This window comes from Diadema setosum, chromosome 22, assembly GCF_964275005.1.
Source record: "Diadema setosum chromosome 22, eeDiaSeto1, whole genome shotgun sequence".
Classification (NCBI taxonomy): domain Eukaryota; kingdom Metazoa; phylum Echinodermata; class Echinoidea; order Diadematoida; family Diadematidae; genus Diadema; species Diadema setosum.
The window spans coordinates 1,352,115-1,373,151 of record NC_092706.1 but is presented as its reverse complement, the minus strand read 5'-3'; the positions used below and the strand labels follow the sequence as shown (position 1 = coordinate 1,373,151).

At 38.1% G+C, this 21,037-nt stretch overlaps 1 protein-coding gene across 1 annotated transcript in view; it reads right to left on the bottom strand.

Moving 5' to 3' along the window:
* The window catches only part of LOC140245536 (triple functional domain protein-like), a 333,573-nt gene that overhangs the window by 185,566 nt on the left and 126,970 nt on the right, over positions 1-21,037 (bottom strand). The window contains exons 14-17 of the mRNA XM_072325101.1: positions 17,185-17,376; positions 16,738-16,907; positions 3,315-3,489; positions 2,195-2,338 (exon numbers count right to left, since the gene is read on the bottom strand). Of these exons, the coding sequence (XP_072181202.1) occupies positions 2,195-2,338; positions 3,315-3,489; positions 16,738-16,907; positions 17,185-17,376 (681 nt within the window). The remainder of the gene's footprint in view (positions 1-2,194; positions 2,339-3,314; positions 3,490-16,737; positions 16,908-17,184; positions 17,377-21,037) is intronic.

The following is a 21,037-nucleotide window of genomic DNA, read 5'->3' as shown; positions in this document are numbered from 1 at the left end:
TGAAATGTGTGTAAGCACCTTGTACATTTACAATGTACATAGTGATGTATGCGCTGAAACTTTAGCCTATTGTGATTGGTGCACTCCAACAATTTCAGAAAGCTCCCCTTGAACACTTTTTCAAGCTGATTTCTCGCCTCTCAGATAGTTTGGCTATGAAAACATCAGATTTAATTTGATTTGATTAGATTTGATTTCTACATTCCTTTTTCTTTAAGCTGCATGTTGCATATTTTTGCTTATATTCTCAAAGAAGGAGTTCATTATTTTCACAACATCTAATGTCACCTAGTCAGTGGTCTTACGGGTAAGACACTTGCCGGGATTTAATGAGAGTTTAAAGGACAAGTTCACCTTCATTAACATAAGGATTGAGAGAATGTAGCAATATTAGTAGAACTCATCATTGAAAGTTTGAGGAAAATCGGACAATCCGTTCAAAAGTTATGAATTTTTGAAGTTTTCGTGCAGTCACCGCCGGATGAGAAGACTACTGCAGTGTATGATGTCACATGCGTACAACAATATAAGGAAAATATAAAGAGAATTTCACAAAATTTCATTTTTTGAAAAAAGTACACATTCCCTTGACTCGTTACTGACATATGTTATGGGTAGTATCATTCCCATTGTCTTTAGAAAGACGCAAGTCATGTGATCTTTTATCATGCGAAAAAAGTGAAAATATGTTGAATTTTCTTTACATTTTCTTTACACTGTTGTACTCATATGACATCACGAGCCTTAGTAGTCTCCTCATCCAGCGGTTCCAACACAAAAGTTCTGAAAATTCATAACTTTTGCATCGATTGTCCAATTTTCCTCAAGCTTTCACTGATGTGTTCTACTAATATTGCTACATTCTCTCAATCCTTATGTATATGAAGGTGAACTTGTCCTTTAATAAGTAGGGTCCATTGCACAAAGAACAAGAGACCCGCAGGTCTAGCGCTCACCTGAGTATCGCAAGTTCACCTTTCACGCAGTCACTAATCTAAATTATTCACAGCTCTACTAAAATTTGACCAGGCATTCTCAAGTAGAAGATGAAAATGTACAAAAAAAAAAAAAAAGGGCCTAAATTTTTTAAGATTCCTTAATTTGGGGAGATTGGGGGGCCCCTGGGGCCCCCTGGGTGGGGCAGGGTGCCCATTTTGATAAATTGAGATCCTGACCCCCTAGGGATGCTACCTGCCAAGTTTGACGAAAATCCATCATGAGGTTTTCAGGAAGAAGATGAAAATGTACAATTCAGGCCCCCATTTGGACCTCCCCCCCCCCCCCCCCCAAGAGGGGCACCCCTGGATCTGCTATGAACAAACTTGAAACTACAGTCATTAATGTACTCACTCATAGTATTATCTTAGCTCTATAACTTCTGATTCTAGAGAAGATTTTTAAAGATTTCTTCATTTTTTTTTTTTTTTTTTTTGGGGGGGGGGGGGGGTTGGGGCCCCCTGGGGGCCTCCTGGGTGGGGCATGGTGCCCATTTTAACAAATTAAAATCCTAACCCCCTAGGGATGCTACCTGCCAAGTTTGGTGAAAATGGGTCATGGAGTTCTCAAGAAGAAGATGAAAATGTACAATTTAGGCCCCATTAGGACCGCTCCCCACCCCCCTTCCCTGGGTCCCAAGGGGGGCACCCCTGATTCTGCCATGAACAAACTTGAAACTACAGTCATCAATGTACTAACTCATAGTATTAACTTAGCTGTATCACTTCTGGTTCTAGAGAAGAAGATTTTTACAGATTCCTTAATTTTGGGGGGTTTGGGCCCCCCTGGGGGCCCCCTGGGTGGGGCATGGTGCCCATTTTAACAAATTGAGTTCCTAACCCCCTAGGGATGCTACCTGCCAAGTTTGATGGAAATCAGTCTTGGGGTTTTCAAGAAGAAGATGAAAATGTTAAAAGTTTACGCACGACGGACGACGCACGACGGACGAGGGACGACGGACGACGGACGACGGACGACGCACGACGCACGACGGACGCCGGACGAAGGGCGATCGCTATAGCTCACTTGAGCCTTTGGCTCAGGTGAGCTAATAAGAGAAGAAAGAGGAATACCTTGAGAACTGCCAAAAAAGGGTTTCTAGAATGGGCATGGCATTATGTGGGTGTGGCAATCACTGGTTCCTATGAAGTGGGTGGGGCACACTGGTTCCCATAATATTCAAGTGGGCGTGTCTTACCTTCTGGATGAGTTGCACTGTGTTTTCTTGGATGCTTTCTACCAGCTCCAGATGAGATTTTAGGATGAAGTCTGCTGCATCCAGCTCAAAGCTGTACTCCCTGGCATCCATCTCCTGCGTCCAAATTGGCAACTTGCTGAGAAGCTAAAGAATTACACAATGAAAGAATGGAGGAAATAAAACAAAAATAAATCATGTATCTATTGTAGATATAACCCTGTGTTATTCACCAATTCATACATCATTGTATTTACAGTGTAATTTGTAATTCATTTCTATGTTTTGCATTGTAATTTGATGATTTTGATATTGATTTGTCCAGGGATATGTATTGTAAAATGTTGCTGTTGTGAAGGATATATAAAATCAATTCAAATTTGATTCAAAATTTAGAATTTAATAAAAAATCATGAGTATGATAGAGAGGTTTAATATAAAAGTTATTTCCTTTGCTCTCAAGAAACTTAAATCATTTCTTTTCTACCCCAAATGCATACCATCAACTTAAAATCAACTAAGGATGTGGTTGGACGATACTTTCCACAGGATTTACCGATTTCTTCTTAAACTTATTGTAAAGGTCTAGTAATAGACATCACAGAAAAAATTCTTTGATATTAAATTCAATACAAGTGCAACACATCCATCTTTTTTCAAGAAATGTTGGATACTGAAATCACCACTTAGTAAGCTACATTCTCACTCACATGTCACATTTATTTTTTTTCATTTTGGTTTGACTCAACAAAATTTTTGTCATTTATCAAATGTGTACAGTTTCAGGAAGTGATAAAAACAAAAATGAAGGACTGGAATATAAGAACTAAATCCTTAAAAGCCACGGATTTTCTCAAGTACCATTCTCTTCTGAAAACTATTCTTTCTTTTCTTTTTTTGATGTACAATTGTAGAACATGTACTTTTGAGACATTTTTCACGAAGACTTTGTTTTGATAAGATGTATCTGCTTTTCTTTGCACTGGACTTGATGCAAAATCTGTTTAGTTAATATATTTAGCATGTGAGCATGATGTCCTTGCAGACATGACTGCTGAAAGGAAAAGATTAATAGGTCTGAAATAAAGTTAATTTTTGAGGATGACTCAAGGATCTACAGTACCTCTAGTGCATCCCTCTCAAAATGTCTCAGTTGGAGGCAGAGCTCCAGCTTCAGTCTGCGTGTGGCCCATAGGTCATCTAGCTTACTCCGGCCCTCGTCCAGGCTGGTCAGCATCCCGTCGATATGGCGACAGGTGTCGCCGTAGTTCACCTTCTTCGAGTCCATCTCGATTTGCCTGCACACGAAAGAAAACGGCCAAAGAGATGTATGAGTGTGGTGCAGGGGTACATGTATAACCAAGCATGGACAACTATTTAAGAGTACCATAGTGATGATGTCATAGTCTTTTGTCATGACTTGGGTTGGAACCAGGTGCCAGCATGGTTAGCATCAATCGTTTTCACAGACTGTGCCAGGTAAGGTTGTTTAGAAAAAAAAAAAGTGATATCATACATGTAAGTGGTGAATGTGTACAGGAATATCTGGTCACTTGTTCAAATGAACACCCTTTTCTGATAAGGGCAGAAGTTCAAACAGACAAACATATTATCCCACTGTGGATCTAAGTTTAAGACAAGGCAAATGCCAATAAAGAAAAATCAATGTTTCATTTCTATATTGTAGTCTTGTAATTTCATTATTTCTTTGACAACAAATGCCATGGATAATTTTTTTTTTTTTTTTTTTGGGGGGGGGGGGTCAAATTACATGAAAATTAACATATGACAAATCACAGGATTAAAACCAGACTACTTTCACAGTGAAAACAAACTATAATCTTTTGTTTTCATCAATATCCTTGAGTTCTTGACAAGTTTTCCAGTCACCTACAGGCCAAACTGTTACATTTGTGACCGGCGACAACGGTTTCAGGCAAAAGTCGGGAATTTTGAAAATTCATTTTTTCACTGAATCACATTGCCCATTTCCTAAGCTTTGCATTGATATAAAACACTTGTATTCTTCGGCACCATAAGTGGGCATAGAAAGAGAAATAAAATGCACTTTTTAAGTTGTTAGCCTGACAAAATTGCGAGAAAACAGGCTTTGAAGATTCACCTCTTTCTCAAAGACAATGTCCGAGCGGCGATGCGAGGGGAGAATCAACCATCCGTACGATGGTGCCAATCGATGTTAAGCCCCGCCTCTAGCAACCACATCGCCTTCTGATTGGCTCACTGAGAGAGTCAAATTTCCCGGGCACCTTCCTCGGAGGTTAGCGTATGGAGCCGAAAAAACAATGCGTTTCGCTCGGGTTTGTTTACCAGTACGTCTTTCAAGATGGCGAATACGATAATTGCACGTATGGTGTACATGTACATGACGTGTATGGTGCACGTATTACGCAATGGTTTCTACACGCCATGACTGTGTGCATATGTAACAAGAGCGGTGGCGAATCCACACATTTACAAATCGCGTTTTCATTGTGGTTGATTTGTCTTTATCATTGGCGACCCTTTTGAAAGCAGAATTGCTAGTGCTGGCAAGGGTCATGCTTAAATTAAAAAAAAAAAAAACACGACTCGTTAGTTTGGTGCGATTTTGACGTGTAGTATTTGAATATAATTGGTCACATGTGACTGCTCCTTTCCTCTTATCTGCCTTCCACTGAGTCAGTCTGCTGTCATAATCTTTACTACATGTACAAGTAGACACATTTGAGAATATTTAGTTTTCTTTTCACACGATTATGTCATGCTACACGATTTTTGTTTCACTTCTGTTGTCGAACATTGCGGTAGAATAGTTTGGACAGAAAGCCACACGAAGAGCACGCACTACAGAGCGAGCGTGCAAGAACAACGGAGCATGTAATCGTGCACGCGTGGACAAAGCATTCCCCACACGCTGCAACTGGTGTCTCCGAAAGCCGAATTATGTAAATGTATGCGACGCACCAGCCAATCGCATGCGAGACCGTGCGCCGTAGCAACACTGGGGATATTGGCGCGGCGTTCGAAAGAAGCTCGAAACTGACGAGTGCGATCCAACATAGGGTGCTTAAAATTCCATTTTTGATAGGAAAAACTTAGCCTTATGCCATGAAATTTAGTGTAGATGTAGAAAACATATCAAAGATTCGATTTCTGCAAAAAACCTAAATCGACAAAAATAATGGTCAAAATCTTTGTACCCCGCCTAGGAGGGAATTTGCTCTTGCGACTTTTGCCTGAAACCGTTGTTGCGGGTCACATTTCTTCTCTTGGTATAATGACCCTAAGAACAACGCAATCAATATATCTTAACATGATTATCAAGAACAATACACCACAAACTACATATCTGGTGGCTCTTCTATCATCAAGCTCTTCCCCCCCCCCAAAAAAAAAAAAAACAGATTGTTTCAAATAGAGGCTTTGTGTATATGACAGCATTATGTGAGAATGAATCTATCTTATTACAATGAACAAAATGAACACAAAGTTATTACATATGGAAATAAGTTGTAGTATATGACACAATTTTACGATCAGAGCCAATTTGACAAGTTATCAACATTTTATTGAGGATTATGAAAATATCCTTCACTCTCATGACGGCATTAGTCATGCAACATTTTGAGTACCAGCCTTTTGGCCATGTTGAAGGCCACAAGTGACTCTCCATACTCCAGCCACAAGATGGCGCTATTGCATTTCTCCTACCACCAAACTTTGGGAGCACTGACTTGGCAAAGACATTGTGCAATTTAGGAGGAGAGAGACGAGAAATCACCTGTCAAATCAACAAGGATGTTTCCAGCACTCAAAAGGGAAATATACGTCAAAAGACGGATTAACATTGCCGAACTCTCTTCCTAACAGTTTGGTTTTGCACGAGGCAGGAGCAAAAAGGCAATCACATTTCCTTGCCGCACTCTACTACTTTCAGATCCTCATCTCTTCCTCCTCCATTTATTGACTTCCGTTTTGATTTCCTGCGCGTCCCAGTTTCATTCACGTCTGACCCATTAATCTACCCCCCCCCCCCCGCCATCAACTCTTTCCTATTTTGATGTAATTCCCGTTATCCTCCCCCTCTCACCACCATTCACATATTATCTCTTATCTCCTTTCATCAATCAAATCTCCTTCATTTGTTGTCGAGATGGCGAACCTCTTCATGAAGCTTGTGTCTGCTTACCAGAATAGGTGCATTCACATTTTAACCAAGTGAGGACAATTTTACAATATCACACGTTTTCCATACACAGCTGCCTGAGTATCCTCGGGACTAGTCTTCATTGGGTTAAATACCGTGGTATAAAATACAATGGTATTTTGTTGGCACCATTCTCAATGACAAAATACTGAGGTAATAGGTACTGCAGTAATTCAATTGGTACCATTTCAATTCATGAAATACTTTGATAAAGTGTATACCCCTCTGAGTTCAGCCTCGCACAAGAACATAAATTATATCCCATGGGTGAAGGCGGGACATGTGTCATGTTAGGCAAGAAAAACACCATCGTACGATCAGACATGAATTTTGTAACACTGTTCACATCTCGCATGCATATTTCTTGCAAAGTTTGAATCAGTACTCAAATTTTGTGATGTATTTCGGGGTGTATTTTGCGGTGTATTTGCATTTACATTTAATAGAAATTATGGCACAAAATATCGCAGTATTTTACCGTTTATGAGAATGCATATTACTAACTGAGTCCACCATCTACTGTAAAATGAGGAATGTTCGCATGCATTTTAATTTTATTAACTTCATGAGCCAAGATTTGCAAAATTAACCTGTTGAAGACAATTCCCGAAATACCTCAGGCAGAAGTCTATGGGAAATGCATGTTATAGCAAAATCAGTAAGTCTTCGACTGATTAAAATGCATGCAAAGGTTCTTGACTACACTATATGTGTATGCCAGTGACAATTCATTAAAAAATTAATCCCATGAAAAAGGCCAGTGGCTCCAATTCACTAAAATTCCATGCTGCAGATACATCTTGCGCTACAGTGCTCCTATATTTAAGTCTCCACTGCGTTTTGTTTTTCTGATAATCAACGACAGATGTTCTGCAACTATTCTGCCAGTAAATGTTCACGATGTAATCATCCCAATTTCCGCTGTATCCCAGCAATCCTCTCCCTGTGTCAGTCACATTGATTTTATACCTGGGTGGATCATTGAACTCACATTGTGGTCAAGATTTGTTAAAGGGCATGGCAAATGAAAGCAATGCCATGAAAAAAAAAAAATTAAGTGAGTCCAATTCAGAAGTTCTCAGCCAACATGTCACTGAAGTCGTACTGAAATGATTTACATTTCCCTCGAGGTAAAGCCAAAGGATGTATTCCAAAGACAGGCTAAGAATCACTTTGATAGACATTACCATCATATACCCCACTATATTAGAAATTAGACATGCATGCATGCATGCTAAAAAGTTCACAGGAGACAAGTAAATGTGGAGGAAAATAATCATCAATTCCCGGACAGAATATGGCACATGATGATGATGGTGGTGGTGGTGGTGATCATGATGACAATAATAACTATGGTAATAGGGATGATGATGATGATTATGGTGGTGGGGATGAGGATGATTGTAATGATGATGATGGTGATGATGGTGATGATGATGATGGTGATGACGATGATGGTGATGATGATGATAATAGTGATGATGATGATGATGATGATGGCAATTATGATAATAGGGATGATGATGATGATGATGATAGTGATGAGGATGGTCCTGATGATTGTAATGATAACGATGCTGATGATGATGATGACGATGATGGCGGTGAAGATGATGGCGGTGAAGATGATGGTGATGTTATTGATACTGATAACGATGGTGATAATGATGATGATGATGTTCCACATTGTAAGGCATGCAGTGTGTGACAGAAACCAAATGAGATGGAGGCAGGCCATCAGAGAAAAGAGCAGAGGTAAAGAGGGAGGGGGAGTGCCAAAATGTATCGACGCAACCTTAATGAAATTGACCGCTGGGGCCCTACAGAAGTCTCGCGATCGGCCTGCTGGCTGCTTGTAAATTACGATGTCAGTTTTTTTTCCCCCGAACATTGCAATCAGACTGCTGGAGCTAAGCGTGGAGCCTGGCACGAGGGCAACGATCTGGTGTTGCCTATCATCTGTTGTCAAATAAAATCGACGCTAATTGAATTCTACCATGGCGAGATGAACACGGTGAAATGAACGTGGTCCCTCCTTTTCCCTGTTGCATCTTCTCTCTCTCTCTTATCTCACTCCATCCATCCATCCATCCATCCACCTATCCATCCATCTATTAATCCATCCATTTCCTTTTCCCTTAGATTCTCCCCTTTCCTCTCTATCTCTCTATTCCTCCATTAATCTATCTATCTATCCATCAGTTTATCCATCCATTCATCCTTCTATCCATCCATCTATTAATCCATCCGTTTCTCTTTCCCTTAGATTCTCTCCTTTCCTCTCTATCTCTCCATCCCTCCATTAATCTATTCATCTAGCCATCCATCCATCCATCCATCTATTAATCCATCCATTTCTCTTTCCCTTAAATTCTCTCCTTTCCTCTCTATTTCTCCATTAATCTATCCATCTATCTATCAGTTCTTCCTTTCATCCATCCATCTATCCATCCAGTTACCCATGTCTGAGATTATCTCTATTTCTTACTCACTCTATCCATCCATTCATTTATCTACCCATTTATCGATCCATCTATCAATTCATCTATCCATCCATCTCCCTTTACCTCAGATGATCTCTATTCCCTTCTCTCATCCTCAATTCACCCCCAACCTTTCTCTCTCCCTCAGCTCTCTCTCTCACACTTCATGATCTACTGATTGCCTTTTCCCACCTACTGTACATCAACTGCTGCTGCCACTCACTTCCAAACACATCCCATCTTCCTCTACAGAGATCTATACAGGCTACCGGTAGTGCCTCTACATATGAATGGGTAGGAGGAGTATGCTTTGAGGAGCAGAAGAGCGTAAGAATCTCTAGGATTCCATAGCAGTGTATCATATCAATGGTGAATGATATTCCACATAAAAGGCTTTTAAAATGCAATTTGCCTAGAAATTTCAAGGTCTCATTTTAATAGAGACGTGGGGAGGGGGTTCTTGAGAAGTCAAGGAAAACTCACATGTTTTATGATATAGAATATCCACTGAAAACCAACATGAAAAACATGCATTTACTATAAAAATGGTTAGGCTCCTACTCCCTGATACAGTTTGAGTAAATACAACTGAATGTGCAACTGTTTGCATTTTGCGTCTCTCAAGCGAGTGACTGACACTCATCGATCTATTTTCAAATGATGTAAAGGTCAAGGCAGTACAAAAATACAAAGACACATTTATATTTGTCTTCATGTTTTGCATTAATTGTCAGACATTTGTACTACTTAGTCTCTTAAAGGTCAAAGCATTACTCCACTAACCCAACCCATCAACTCATCTGTTAAGACTATCAACAACAGGCACAAGAGCAAACATGTTTCAAAATCATTATCAGCCAAATTGGCCATCATTCTTCATATTTGTAAACACTTTTTTTTCCACCAATACGACCAATATCTATGGAATGGAAAATATGATGTTTTGCTTTCTTTGATCCAATCAATACTCTCTTTTAGACAATGATCGCATTTGTGTTTGCTTGTGCATTTTTTCAAGGTCATCATTTCAAATGGTTATTATTACCCAGCTTTTGAATGCATGATTTTGATAAATATCTGCTTTTAAACCCAACTTTCTAAAAATAACCTTACACCATACCATCACAGCAGTCTTCTCCCATGAGACAAAAGTCCTCCTGATGCAAACTCCCCTGAGTTTCATATACGCTGTACCACAGCCACTCAGTCAGTATATCATCATTACAAGTATTTAGTAACACTAGCTTCAAATCTATCCATCGATCTATATTCATAATACTTTATACACCTTTTAGTATGAAATACAAGTTTCATATTAGGAATGACAACTGGTTTGTTGAACTATGGAAGGCCACGAGTGCCAATAATTGATAACACAAAGCAGCGGTCAACCTGTCAAGATGATGGAGAGAGAGAGAGCCACCAATAGGGCAAAAGTGATATAGTATTCCACAGGTCATATGTGAGTATGGAAGTTCAAAGACCAACAACACAAAACTAGTCCCAAACTTGACCGGCCTGATAATATCAGTGAGTTTCAAATGCAGTGCTAATGAAGCATTAAAGAGCCAATCTACTTGACATGGTGAGTGATGTTTTCTTATTAAGTTGACTAAATATCCATTTTGTACTGACATGTCAGCATATTTAGCTTAATATCATGTTGACTTATCAACTTATTCATATCAACATGAAGATACGAATTGCCTATACACTTGCCTGGGTATACTCGGGACTTGTCCTTGACGGGTTAAAGGCACAAAACCTTGTTAACTATCACAAATTGTTAAAGGACAAGTTCACCCTCATTAACGTAAGGATTGAGAGAATGCAGCAATATTAGTAGAACAAATCAGTGAAAATTTGAGGAAAATTGGACAATCGATGCAAAAGTTATGAATTTTTCAAACTTTTTGTGTTAGAACCGCTGGATGAGGAGACTACTAAGGCTCGTGATGTCATATGAGTACAACAGTATAAAGAAAATGTAAAGAAAATTCAACATATTTTCATTTTTTTCGCATGGGAATAATATTACCCATAACATATGTCAGTAATGAGTCGAGGGAATGTGCACTTTTTTCAAAAGATGAAATTTTGTGAAATTCTCTTTATATTTTCCTTATATTGTTGTATGCATGTGACATCATACACTGCAGTAGTCTTCTCATCAAGCGGTGACTGCACAAAAACTTCAAAAATTCATTAACTTTTGAACGGATTATCCAATTTTCCTCAAACTTTCAATGATGTGTTCAACTAATTGCTACATTCTCTCAATCCTTATGTTAATGAAGGTGAACTTGTCCTTTAACTAATTTAAGTCTATCCTGATTTTTTTTTTTGGAAACCTGGGCAATAATTTGCCTCATGCAGTGTGTGTGAATGGCACATCAAGCTTTTTCAATCCCATAATGCAACTCTCCACACTAGGTGCACACACTACGGTGCTCAGGGCCACGCTGTGTTCATACCAGCTGTAAATAAGCCCAGTTTGAATAAAGTATTTTGCTTGCGTCTAAATGAGTTTTCTGGGCCATGTATGAACAGTGGCAAATGAAACTGATTTTAGATACTAAGATGCAAAAAATGTGAATGGATCTACGGACCTGCAGATGGCCTATAAAGGAAAGGCAGCTATAGAAAAAAAAAATGGGGCATGGGGATGTTTGAGGAGGGAAGAAGCGCTATGGTGTAACACAGGAAGCTGGTGGCCAGCTCAGTTTGATAAATGCTTTGACTGCTAAAAAGGAATGAAAGTAATTTGAGCATCATATTTTTGCAGGTATTGCAGCAAAGCTTTAGGAAAGACTCCCCCTCCCCTCACTCTGTTCCTTTTCCTTTATCAAATAAAAAGGGCAGGTAGAATAAGAGTGAAATCCTATTACACAATAAATGACCTGCAGCATTTTTGTTGTCCCTTTAATGCCTGGCAATAGTGTTGTTTTGTCTCTTTTGTTGGGTGAGGTTCCAAGAATATCGCATGGGGGGAAGGGAGGCTGCACTGTAGACTTTTTTTCGAGGACCGCTCATGTTTCCTCACAGTCCCATGCATACACAATGGGGTAGTGAGATGTCCTTGGTACCAGGGAGTTATTATACTGCCCCTTTTCTCAATAGAAATGGGTCTTTTTCCCTGCTACTGAATAAACTGGAGGCTGAGGCCAGAATAAACACCCAGGCAGCTCTTTGCCTAACCAGTCAAGCTGTTAGCCCTTCAGAGCCTGCTTTTATTTCTCAAATCTTACTTCCTCCCCCCACCCCCCCCCCCCCCCTCAAGCTTTCTCATTTATCCTCCAATTACAGATTATTTCCTCTGCTCCAAGAATGTTTTCGGAAAAGAAAACTCGCAATCATTCCTCTTTGCCTGACGCTACAAATCACCTGTTCGTTACTCTCGTTTGCTACTCTGGGCTGATGTCTACTTTTCGATGACGACCCTACGGGTACAGTGCACTATTTCCATTCTCCACAACCTTCAAATCTCAGCAACCAATACAAAGACAGAGAGTGTAAGAGACAGAGAAAAGACAGGTTATTCATGGTCAAAGAAAATACAAAGAAAGTCAGATGGGAAGATTGAAGGATATATGTAGGATAGATAGATAGGCATATAGAAAGAAAGAAAGAAAGATAGATAGATAGATAGATAGATAGATAGATAGATAGATAGACAGACAGATAGGGCCTACATAGATAGATAGATAGATAGATAAATAGATAGATAGATAGATATATAGATAGATAGATAGATAGATAGATAGACAGATAGGGCCTAGATAGATAGATAAATAGATAGATAGATAGATAGATAGATAGACAGATAGGGCCTAGATAGATAGATAAATAGATAGATAGATAGATAGATAGATAGGGCCTAGATAGATAGATAGATATATAGATAGATAGAAAGATAGGTACATAGATGGATAGATACAAAGATACATACATTAGATACATTCATAGATAGGGAGAGAACTAGAAATGAATGTAGATAGACAGACATATACTAGTAGATAGATAAATAAATAGATGGATAGGTAGATAGATAGATAGATAGATAGATAGATAGATGGATAGATAGAGATACATTTGAGCATCATAGTGGGTCAGTATGACCAGACATACAGCTACTGTAAAACCAGAAATGTTTTAATTTTAATTTTGCAATTTTCACGAGCCAAGATTCATAAAACTAAAATGAATGAGAAAGTTCTTGTCTAAAAGTTCTTGTCTACAATATATGCTGCAAAAAAGACATGTGGCTCCAATTCGCAAAAATTTTATGCCGCAAAAATATTTTGTTTTACAGTAACCATGAAGGTATGGGCAACCCTCATTCTCATTCTACACATCTACTTTGAAGACATCACTGAGTCATAGAGACTAATGCTTCATCTGCTATATTAGGTGAAACATGGTGATGCATCCATCTACATAACTTCGGAGACTCTAGTGCTTCAAACTCTTCTACAAAATGCACAGGTTATCCCGTGGTTTCTCTGTTCAGACAAGAGTTTCTTCGTCAAGATCATGATAAATGCGCCTTGCCAAGTTGCAAGGGGGGTTGAAACAGACAACCTTGCAGCAGCTTTACAGAAAAGAAAAATGCACCGCAAAAAAAAAAAAAAAAAAATATACACTTGAGCCTAAGAAATATCTAGGCTGCACCATATATCTTCCCCTCCCTTGGACCAATCCATAAACTTGACATAAATTGGTCCATTAAAGCACTGAGGGTGGGGTGTGGGGGGGGGGGGGAGGGTGGGGCTTTGACATAAAAAAAAAAGAGGCTGGTTCACCTACTGTTGTTGTCCCCTCCCCCCCCCCCTCCCCCCACACACACACACACACACCTTTTTCCTTCTTGTCTTACAGGAATAAATAAACTTTCACAATTTCAAGGAATGTTAAATGTCCCCCCTTCCTTGTCTTCCTTGCCTTATGGGAATAAATAAACTTTAACAATTTCAAGGAATGTTGAATATTGGGCTGTTTTGAGCTCGGTGAAACAGACAAGCACATGAAGAGACCACACGAGTGCCATGGTCACACAGTTTGTTCAAAAAGATCAGGACCTAACAAAAATGTGGGATCCTTGTCAAATCATACTGTATTGTGGGCAAAGAGAATATTGTTAAATCACATGCCATTACCAAGAACAGCTACATTAGCATCAAGCACAAGGACCAAAAGTCCCTACAACAAGTTATTGCTATCCTATAAGGCTTTTGAGTTTGGTAGCAAAGGAAAATCAGGTTCTTGGGCAAGAGAGAGCACATACATCCTATGATAAACATAGATGCAGATGGTAATGAACTAATATTTTCTCTCAATATGAGAGATTCTCTTTTAGTAGCAAGGATGATAATGATAATCATAATGTAATGATAGTGAAGATGGTGATGATGACAATGATGATGATACTAATAATCTTGTTAACAATAACCTGTAAAACTGCTCTTTTTCACTATGTATGACATAAAGCCAATGGCAAATCAAATATTCAACTTCAAAGTCACCATATTGTGATGACTATCTGGGTTGTTTGGGGTTTTTTTAAGATAAAATATAAGGACAGTCACTATATATGACAATTTTTATCATCATTGATCTTTCTGGTCCTTCCTTCTCCCTTTAAAGTAATATATCAAGTAACTAATAAAAAGTCTTGTATGAAGACTAAACAGGCATGCATGTAGCATGCCTGACGCACCTCAAACACAACAACAACAAAATATCCTTGTAAAGTACCTATTGATTATTAGTACCTAGGCACATTTTAAGTATCTAGCCATGTGTGAAATAAACATCATCCGGTGCTGGAATGTTGTAAACCTCCACAACCCCACTACCTACGATGTGATACTATGACCTCCAATTAACCTCTGGAATTAGTGAAATATTTCCAAACGAAGAGAGATTTATGGCTAAAGATAAGAAAACAGAGCAAAACAGATCAGCACAAAATCTGGCTTCTTAGAAAAATGATGAAAAGGGAAAAAGAAAAATTCAATGTCACTGATTTGATTGAAATTAATGCAAATGATAATAAAAGCCACATTAATCTTTCGCAAAATGATATAAAGCTGAATATAGCACAATGTATTCTATGTATTATACGTTATAGTCATATGACAGAAGTAGCGGAATGTCAGGACATAATACATGTTGTGATGTGCATGTATCAATGCCAAAATGACCATTATGCTTGATGCTTGTCTAGCTTTGCTCACACTTTGAACTGATCAGCTCTGTTTTAATCCCTTTTAATCATGATAACTTCATTTCTTCAGGTGTGAGTTTCTTCAATTTGTCTCCCTCTAGAAATTAAATTGAAGATCGCAACTGCTGATCAGCAGTTGCGATCTTAACAAATTTAATTTGTAGAGGGAGACAAACTGAAGAAACTCACACCTGAACCTTCACCCCTCTGAATAATATCTTTCTTTCAACTTCATTTCTTTTTAATAGGTAAACTAGCTCTCATCTGAAAAAAGAAAGAAAGTATGACTATATGTTTATCTACATGACCTGGCATTGCTTACAGAATGTTTATTAAGAATAAAGAACACAACATCCATAAAATTATAATGGTATTTGTACATTGCATTATCATTCAGTAAGAGGGAAAAGCAAGTGTGCAAAACTGTATTTCACATACAATATCAGCTTATCTTTGGCATATCTATGATTAGCTTAATCCTTTATATCATCTTTTAATAGGTGTGCATGTGTGTGCAATGATGTTGTAGCTGTTTTTGAAACCTCAAACACTCTGTTCTGGTACTTTAAGACTACAGATGACAGAATTATAAACAAGAGTCTGTCCCTCCCTAGACTAATCAACTCCTGATTATTCCACACATGGGGGAAAATTTATCATCACTGACCACTAAATCAGCCTAGGCCGAAAATGGGTTCCTTGAGTTTGATCGTCAGGCATGTTTTCCAGGTAAGGCAAAATGTCAAATATCAACAAAATCTTGCTGCAGACTAGACCAATAAATCTGCCTCTTGTTCAGTAGTTTCTTGTTAACTGTACGGCTGGTAGTATGGTCGGTAGTACGGTTGTCCCCTGACGATTAACAGACAGATACGTATCTTCAATCACTCTGATGTGTGGACTTACATACTGTATACGCTGTTATTTTCGCGTACAGATATTTTTGCGAATGAGGAGGTCAAGGACATTTTCGTGAGATGTTGTTTGCACGAATTGACACAGAGTCCTTCATAAGCGCACTACTACCTTTATGGTGACATTTTCGCGTGTTGTTGAATTCGCGGTCCAACTGTGATTTGCGAAATTTGCGAAAATTAAACCCTCGCGAAAATAACAGCATATACAGTATGTACTGTAAAAGTGGAAATTTTCGCGGTGTTGAAATTTTTGCGCAACCAGAAGCTAGCGTGAAAATAAAAGCACATGAATATTTTTGCGTGCCATATGTCCCAGTAGTTGATGTCTTGATTCCACAGAATCAAAAAACATGCCAAACTCTTTGTACCCGGCCAAGCGCGAAAAATTAGTCGCGCGAAAATATCCACTTTTACAGTACTTGCCGCATGACGGCAAGTACACCTGCAGGACACAGAGGGTAGAATTTCCCTTTTTCTTTTACAAGAGATCATGAAGATTGGCATGCATAACTTTATGTACTCAAGCTCACTAATTTCACAATATATCCCTCTTACACACCATTTTGCATGCTTTATCGGGTAAACGGCCCTAAAGCTCTGCTCGCCTACAAGACGCAGCAGTTGTGTTCATTTCTGCACGTGCATTTGTCTTTGTTTTTCGTTTGTGCCATGGAGTAGTACACTGAATGTAGAAACAAAATACCCATCCTCACCTTAATTGATCGATTAAATTTTGTCCAATACTGATTGTGTTGACTGACGCATCCACGGTGATGTTCCGCTGATGCTCGAACTCTGCCAAGTCTGTTTCGGCGCCCTCTACAGTCTCGGACACCGTGTTCCGTCTGAGACTCTCTTGCAGCTCTTTGTACCACTGACTCAGCTGATGAGGAAAGAGAGAAGAACTTTGACTCCTCAGAAAAAAAAAAGAAACACCAGCCCAAACTACAGTTGTTTGATTTTGGCTATTCTCCCAAAACCAAAAGCACATACAATGTATGTATTTTACATTACGTATTGGGGTGTACCGATCTAATGTGTATCCATGCAAACAAAATAAATTTCATAAATTGAATTAATCTTAATTAAAACTGAGCTGACTATAAAGTACACATTTTAAACAACTTATGGCAAGAAAAAATTAAAGACTTGTGATTTACCTCTTTACTGTGCTGATGAAAGGCCACTGACATTACGAGAAGTTGTCGCCGTTGCTCGACCCGCTCCACAAAGTCGCGGACTTTGACTTCTAGCGCCCTGGCAACGGGCTCGATTTCGTCCGGTTCACACTCCCCGGTCTGAGCGAGTTGAGCCGCGTCCTTTAACAGCCGCTCCGCATTGGTAAATGTGTTCTGCAACATTTGAGCAAAATGAGAAGAAAACTCAATACAATGCACACAAAGGATGCTATATTAAACAATGCAAGCTTTTTAGACTGAGTTCTCATAGCTCTTCACATCAAAAAAAGGGATTTAGAAATTCAAAAAAAGGCTTGGATAACGTCAAATGGATTGATGGATTGAACAGTCTAGAGTAAATTTGAATAAAAGTATTTCTTAGCTGTGTAAGGAAAGGCTACAATATACGATACACAGACATGATAATATTTCAAGGATCTGTAAAGACACATAATTCATTTCATAATTATAATAAGATTTTTCTTTGAGTGATCTGCATTTTTACAACAACAACAAATAATTTTTCAGATTTCCTCCACAGATAATAGATTAACACAATAATTTTATCAAGTTTGATTTCTACACTTTGGACTGTGTGGTCAATCAAGTGAATCTCAACGAGCCCTGTACAGTGTATCTGCATTATTTTGATGTCCTTTTGAGGAACGAAATCAAGAGTATATAAATCTGTAAGGGTCTATGCCTGCAATGGAATCTATGAAGCATGCATCAATATAATTAATTTCACCTGTAATACAAATGTTAAAAAAAGAAGAAGAAGGAAATGTGTCACACACCAATTGATATTCTCTTTGTACATTAGTGCACAAAATGTACTGCACACATTTGAGTACATTTGGGCAAGGAGATACACTATATATTTACATCTCTCTCCCTTTTACTTATATCATCTTTTCTTTCCATATCCACCTCTCTTTTTTTCACTCTCTCTCTCTCTCTCTCTCTCTCTCTATCTCTATCTATATTACTATGTATCTATCTATCTATTTATCTATCTATCTTATCACCATCTATCTATTTATCTATCTTATTATCTATACATATATATATATATATATATATATATATATCAATTTATCTATCAATCTATCTACATCATCTATCTATCTTATCATCTATCTACCCATCTCTTTCTCCGTCTTTGTTTTCGCTTCCTTTCTCTCTCTCTCTTTCTCTCCTCTCTTCATGTCTTGCCTTCCATATTCAAATATGTTACAAACTGAAGATACCCCACTACAGTAAGATAGACACCAGAGAATAACTTCAATACAGTGCTAAGTTTCTCTGTATACATTTTTCCAGATTCAGCAAAATGTACTTCAAACAATTTTGCACTTTTCCCTGGATTCAACCACACTGGCAACTGCTTACACCAAAATTGCTTCCAGCAACAACAACAACAAAACCACCACCACCACCAATAACAACAACAACAACAACAACAACAAATATGCAAAATTTGCCAAAATTTGGAAAGAAAAAAAATATATAAGAAAGGAATACAATGTACTAGCTCAATTCAAAATCATGGTATGTTATGCTCTTACATGGAGGTCTTACATGTGCCCCCCCCCCTTTTTTTTTTTTTTTTTTTACTGTAATACTGTATTAACCAAGTGAGACAAAACACACATATGTAATTGTGTGTGCACAGCCTAAAATAAGCAAACAAAGCAACCTACACAAAATACTAGTTATTGACCTAGAAATTCAATATTTTGGCGCATCAAATTAACGAGTACCAGCCAACCTCTGCAAATGGTTGCACAATCCAAGGACAAACCAGGGTCTATATTTCAGAGCTGTGGGACTAAGGCACTTATAAAACACTCTACAAGGTTTCTAGCAGAATGAATTAAATGCAACAAAAGTAAAAATAAATGGAATTGGGTTCATCTTGCTATTCTTCTCTGTCAAAACAATAGACAGCGAGAGCAGAGGATAATGCAAGATTTTCTGCCTGTTCTATATTTCACCCACTCTAATGTAGATGCAGAAGGCATTCAAAAGATGAAATTCACAGAAGACTTTCATATATCCAACCTGCTTAACCCTTAACATGCAATTTGGACTTCAATGTCAGATGTACTGATGTGATACTGCTCAAAAAGCTCAAAATACCAGACTCATGGTGAAAGGTTGCAACAACAAAAAAAAAAAAAAAAAAAAGAAGAAGTGAAAGCCCATTTTCCTACATATCAAAAGATTAGAGACTCTTCTACAATGCATATGTGCATTTGTACCTTGATTTAATGACAATAACAGAGTAACTTACACAACTTTTTTGTGCAAAAAAAAAGATGTCAAAGAGGATTAAAACCATATCGGAAAGTGTCACAGATTTTTAAAAGAAAAATAAACAGCATTGGAAAACACAACATCCAGTTTATATGTGTTCTGCAAATCACACAATATGCCATTTGACTCACGGCTTCACACCATATTACGAAATAATGCGCACTGGATTGGCAAACAGGCACCTGTATTCTCAAGAATATTGATTATTTCATGATATGACGTAAAACCTCAGATTCTTCACAGAGTCCCCTAGGGCTGCGTGAAGAAGACAAATCTGATAACCACAAATATCATATCAAGAGGTTCGGAGCATGCAGAAATTGGTTCATGAAGATTCAAGGGACTGGAGGAAAACAACATATTGATCTCGATTTATCCTCTCTTGTACAAGAACCTGACAAGTATTGGCAAAAATTACACTTTAATTTTGACTCAAGGGGCAAATACTGTGGGTATTCTTTTATTCTTTTTTCCCCGTTACACTTGACAACACATCATAATGATAATATGATGCTCTTATTGCACCTATCACTGCCATTGTGCTGCGATGCACTCTCAGGAGGAAAAATGTAGAAGGTGTGGAAGATGCTATTGAATGCAATTACAGCTTATTCACATTTGTGTATGTGAAATCAGCCTTATTCAAACTATCACAATTCTTATGATAATCATTATCATTATTATCATCATTATCAGTACCATTATTTTATCTTTATTATTATTATCATCACAGTAATAACTGTGACAGTGACTATCATTCTTGATATTTCATCACCTTGGGTAATTACCACAGAAGTGTAAGTAGTGGAAACAATATTGCTTGTAAATATATCTGGCAGTAAAAAAAAAAAAAAAAAAAAAAAAAAAAAAAGAAGAAGAAAGAATTAGCCATTGATTATTAGTACTATTAGCAGCAGTAGTGCCCAGAATCATCAAGCATTATGATGTTTTGGTTTGTTTGTTTTTTTTTTGTTTTTTTTTTTTCATTCTTAATATGGTAGATGTTCCATAGTCATCAGCTTGGCAGTAATGCCATACGAGGAACTGCAGTACAAATTTTTGCACATTAAAACTCAGTGTATTGTATGTACTAATACTGTATGTCCTCCAAGGAATTAATATTGATTATATAAAATAACTCCTTTCTGTTATACACACATGGATTGTACCCTTTGGCAAAATGTTGACATTGCAACACAAGCACGGTTAGAATGCCTTGCACCATTATAAAATGTGTCCTTCATATGATCAAACATGAAGGCACCCCTCCCCCAACAACCACCCCACTCCTTTCCCTTGACTAAGCTTCATATTTTATCTTCTTTGTCCTCCTAACCCTTTTCTTAAAATAACTCTCCCCGTAGCGCCACCAAACTTAAACTGCTTTCCGCTCCACCGGCAAATAAAGAAGGAAAAAAAGAGAGAAATATTCCTATTGAGACAATGATAACAATCACATCATTCGGAACAAAGAGCCATAACACCATGAATAATCGCAGGCTTAATGGATGCACCG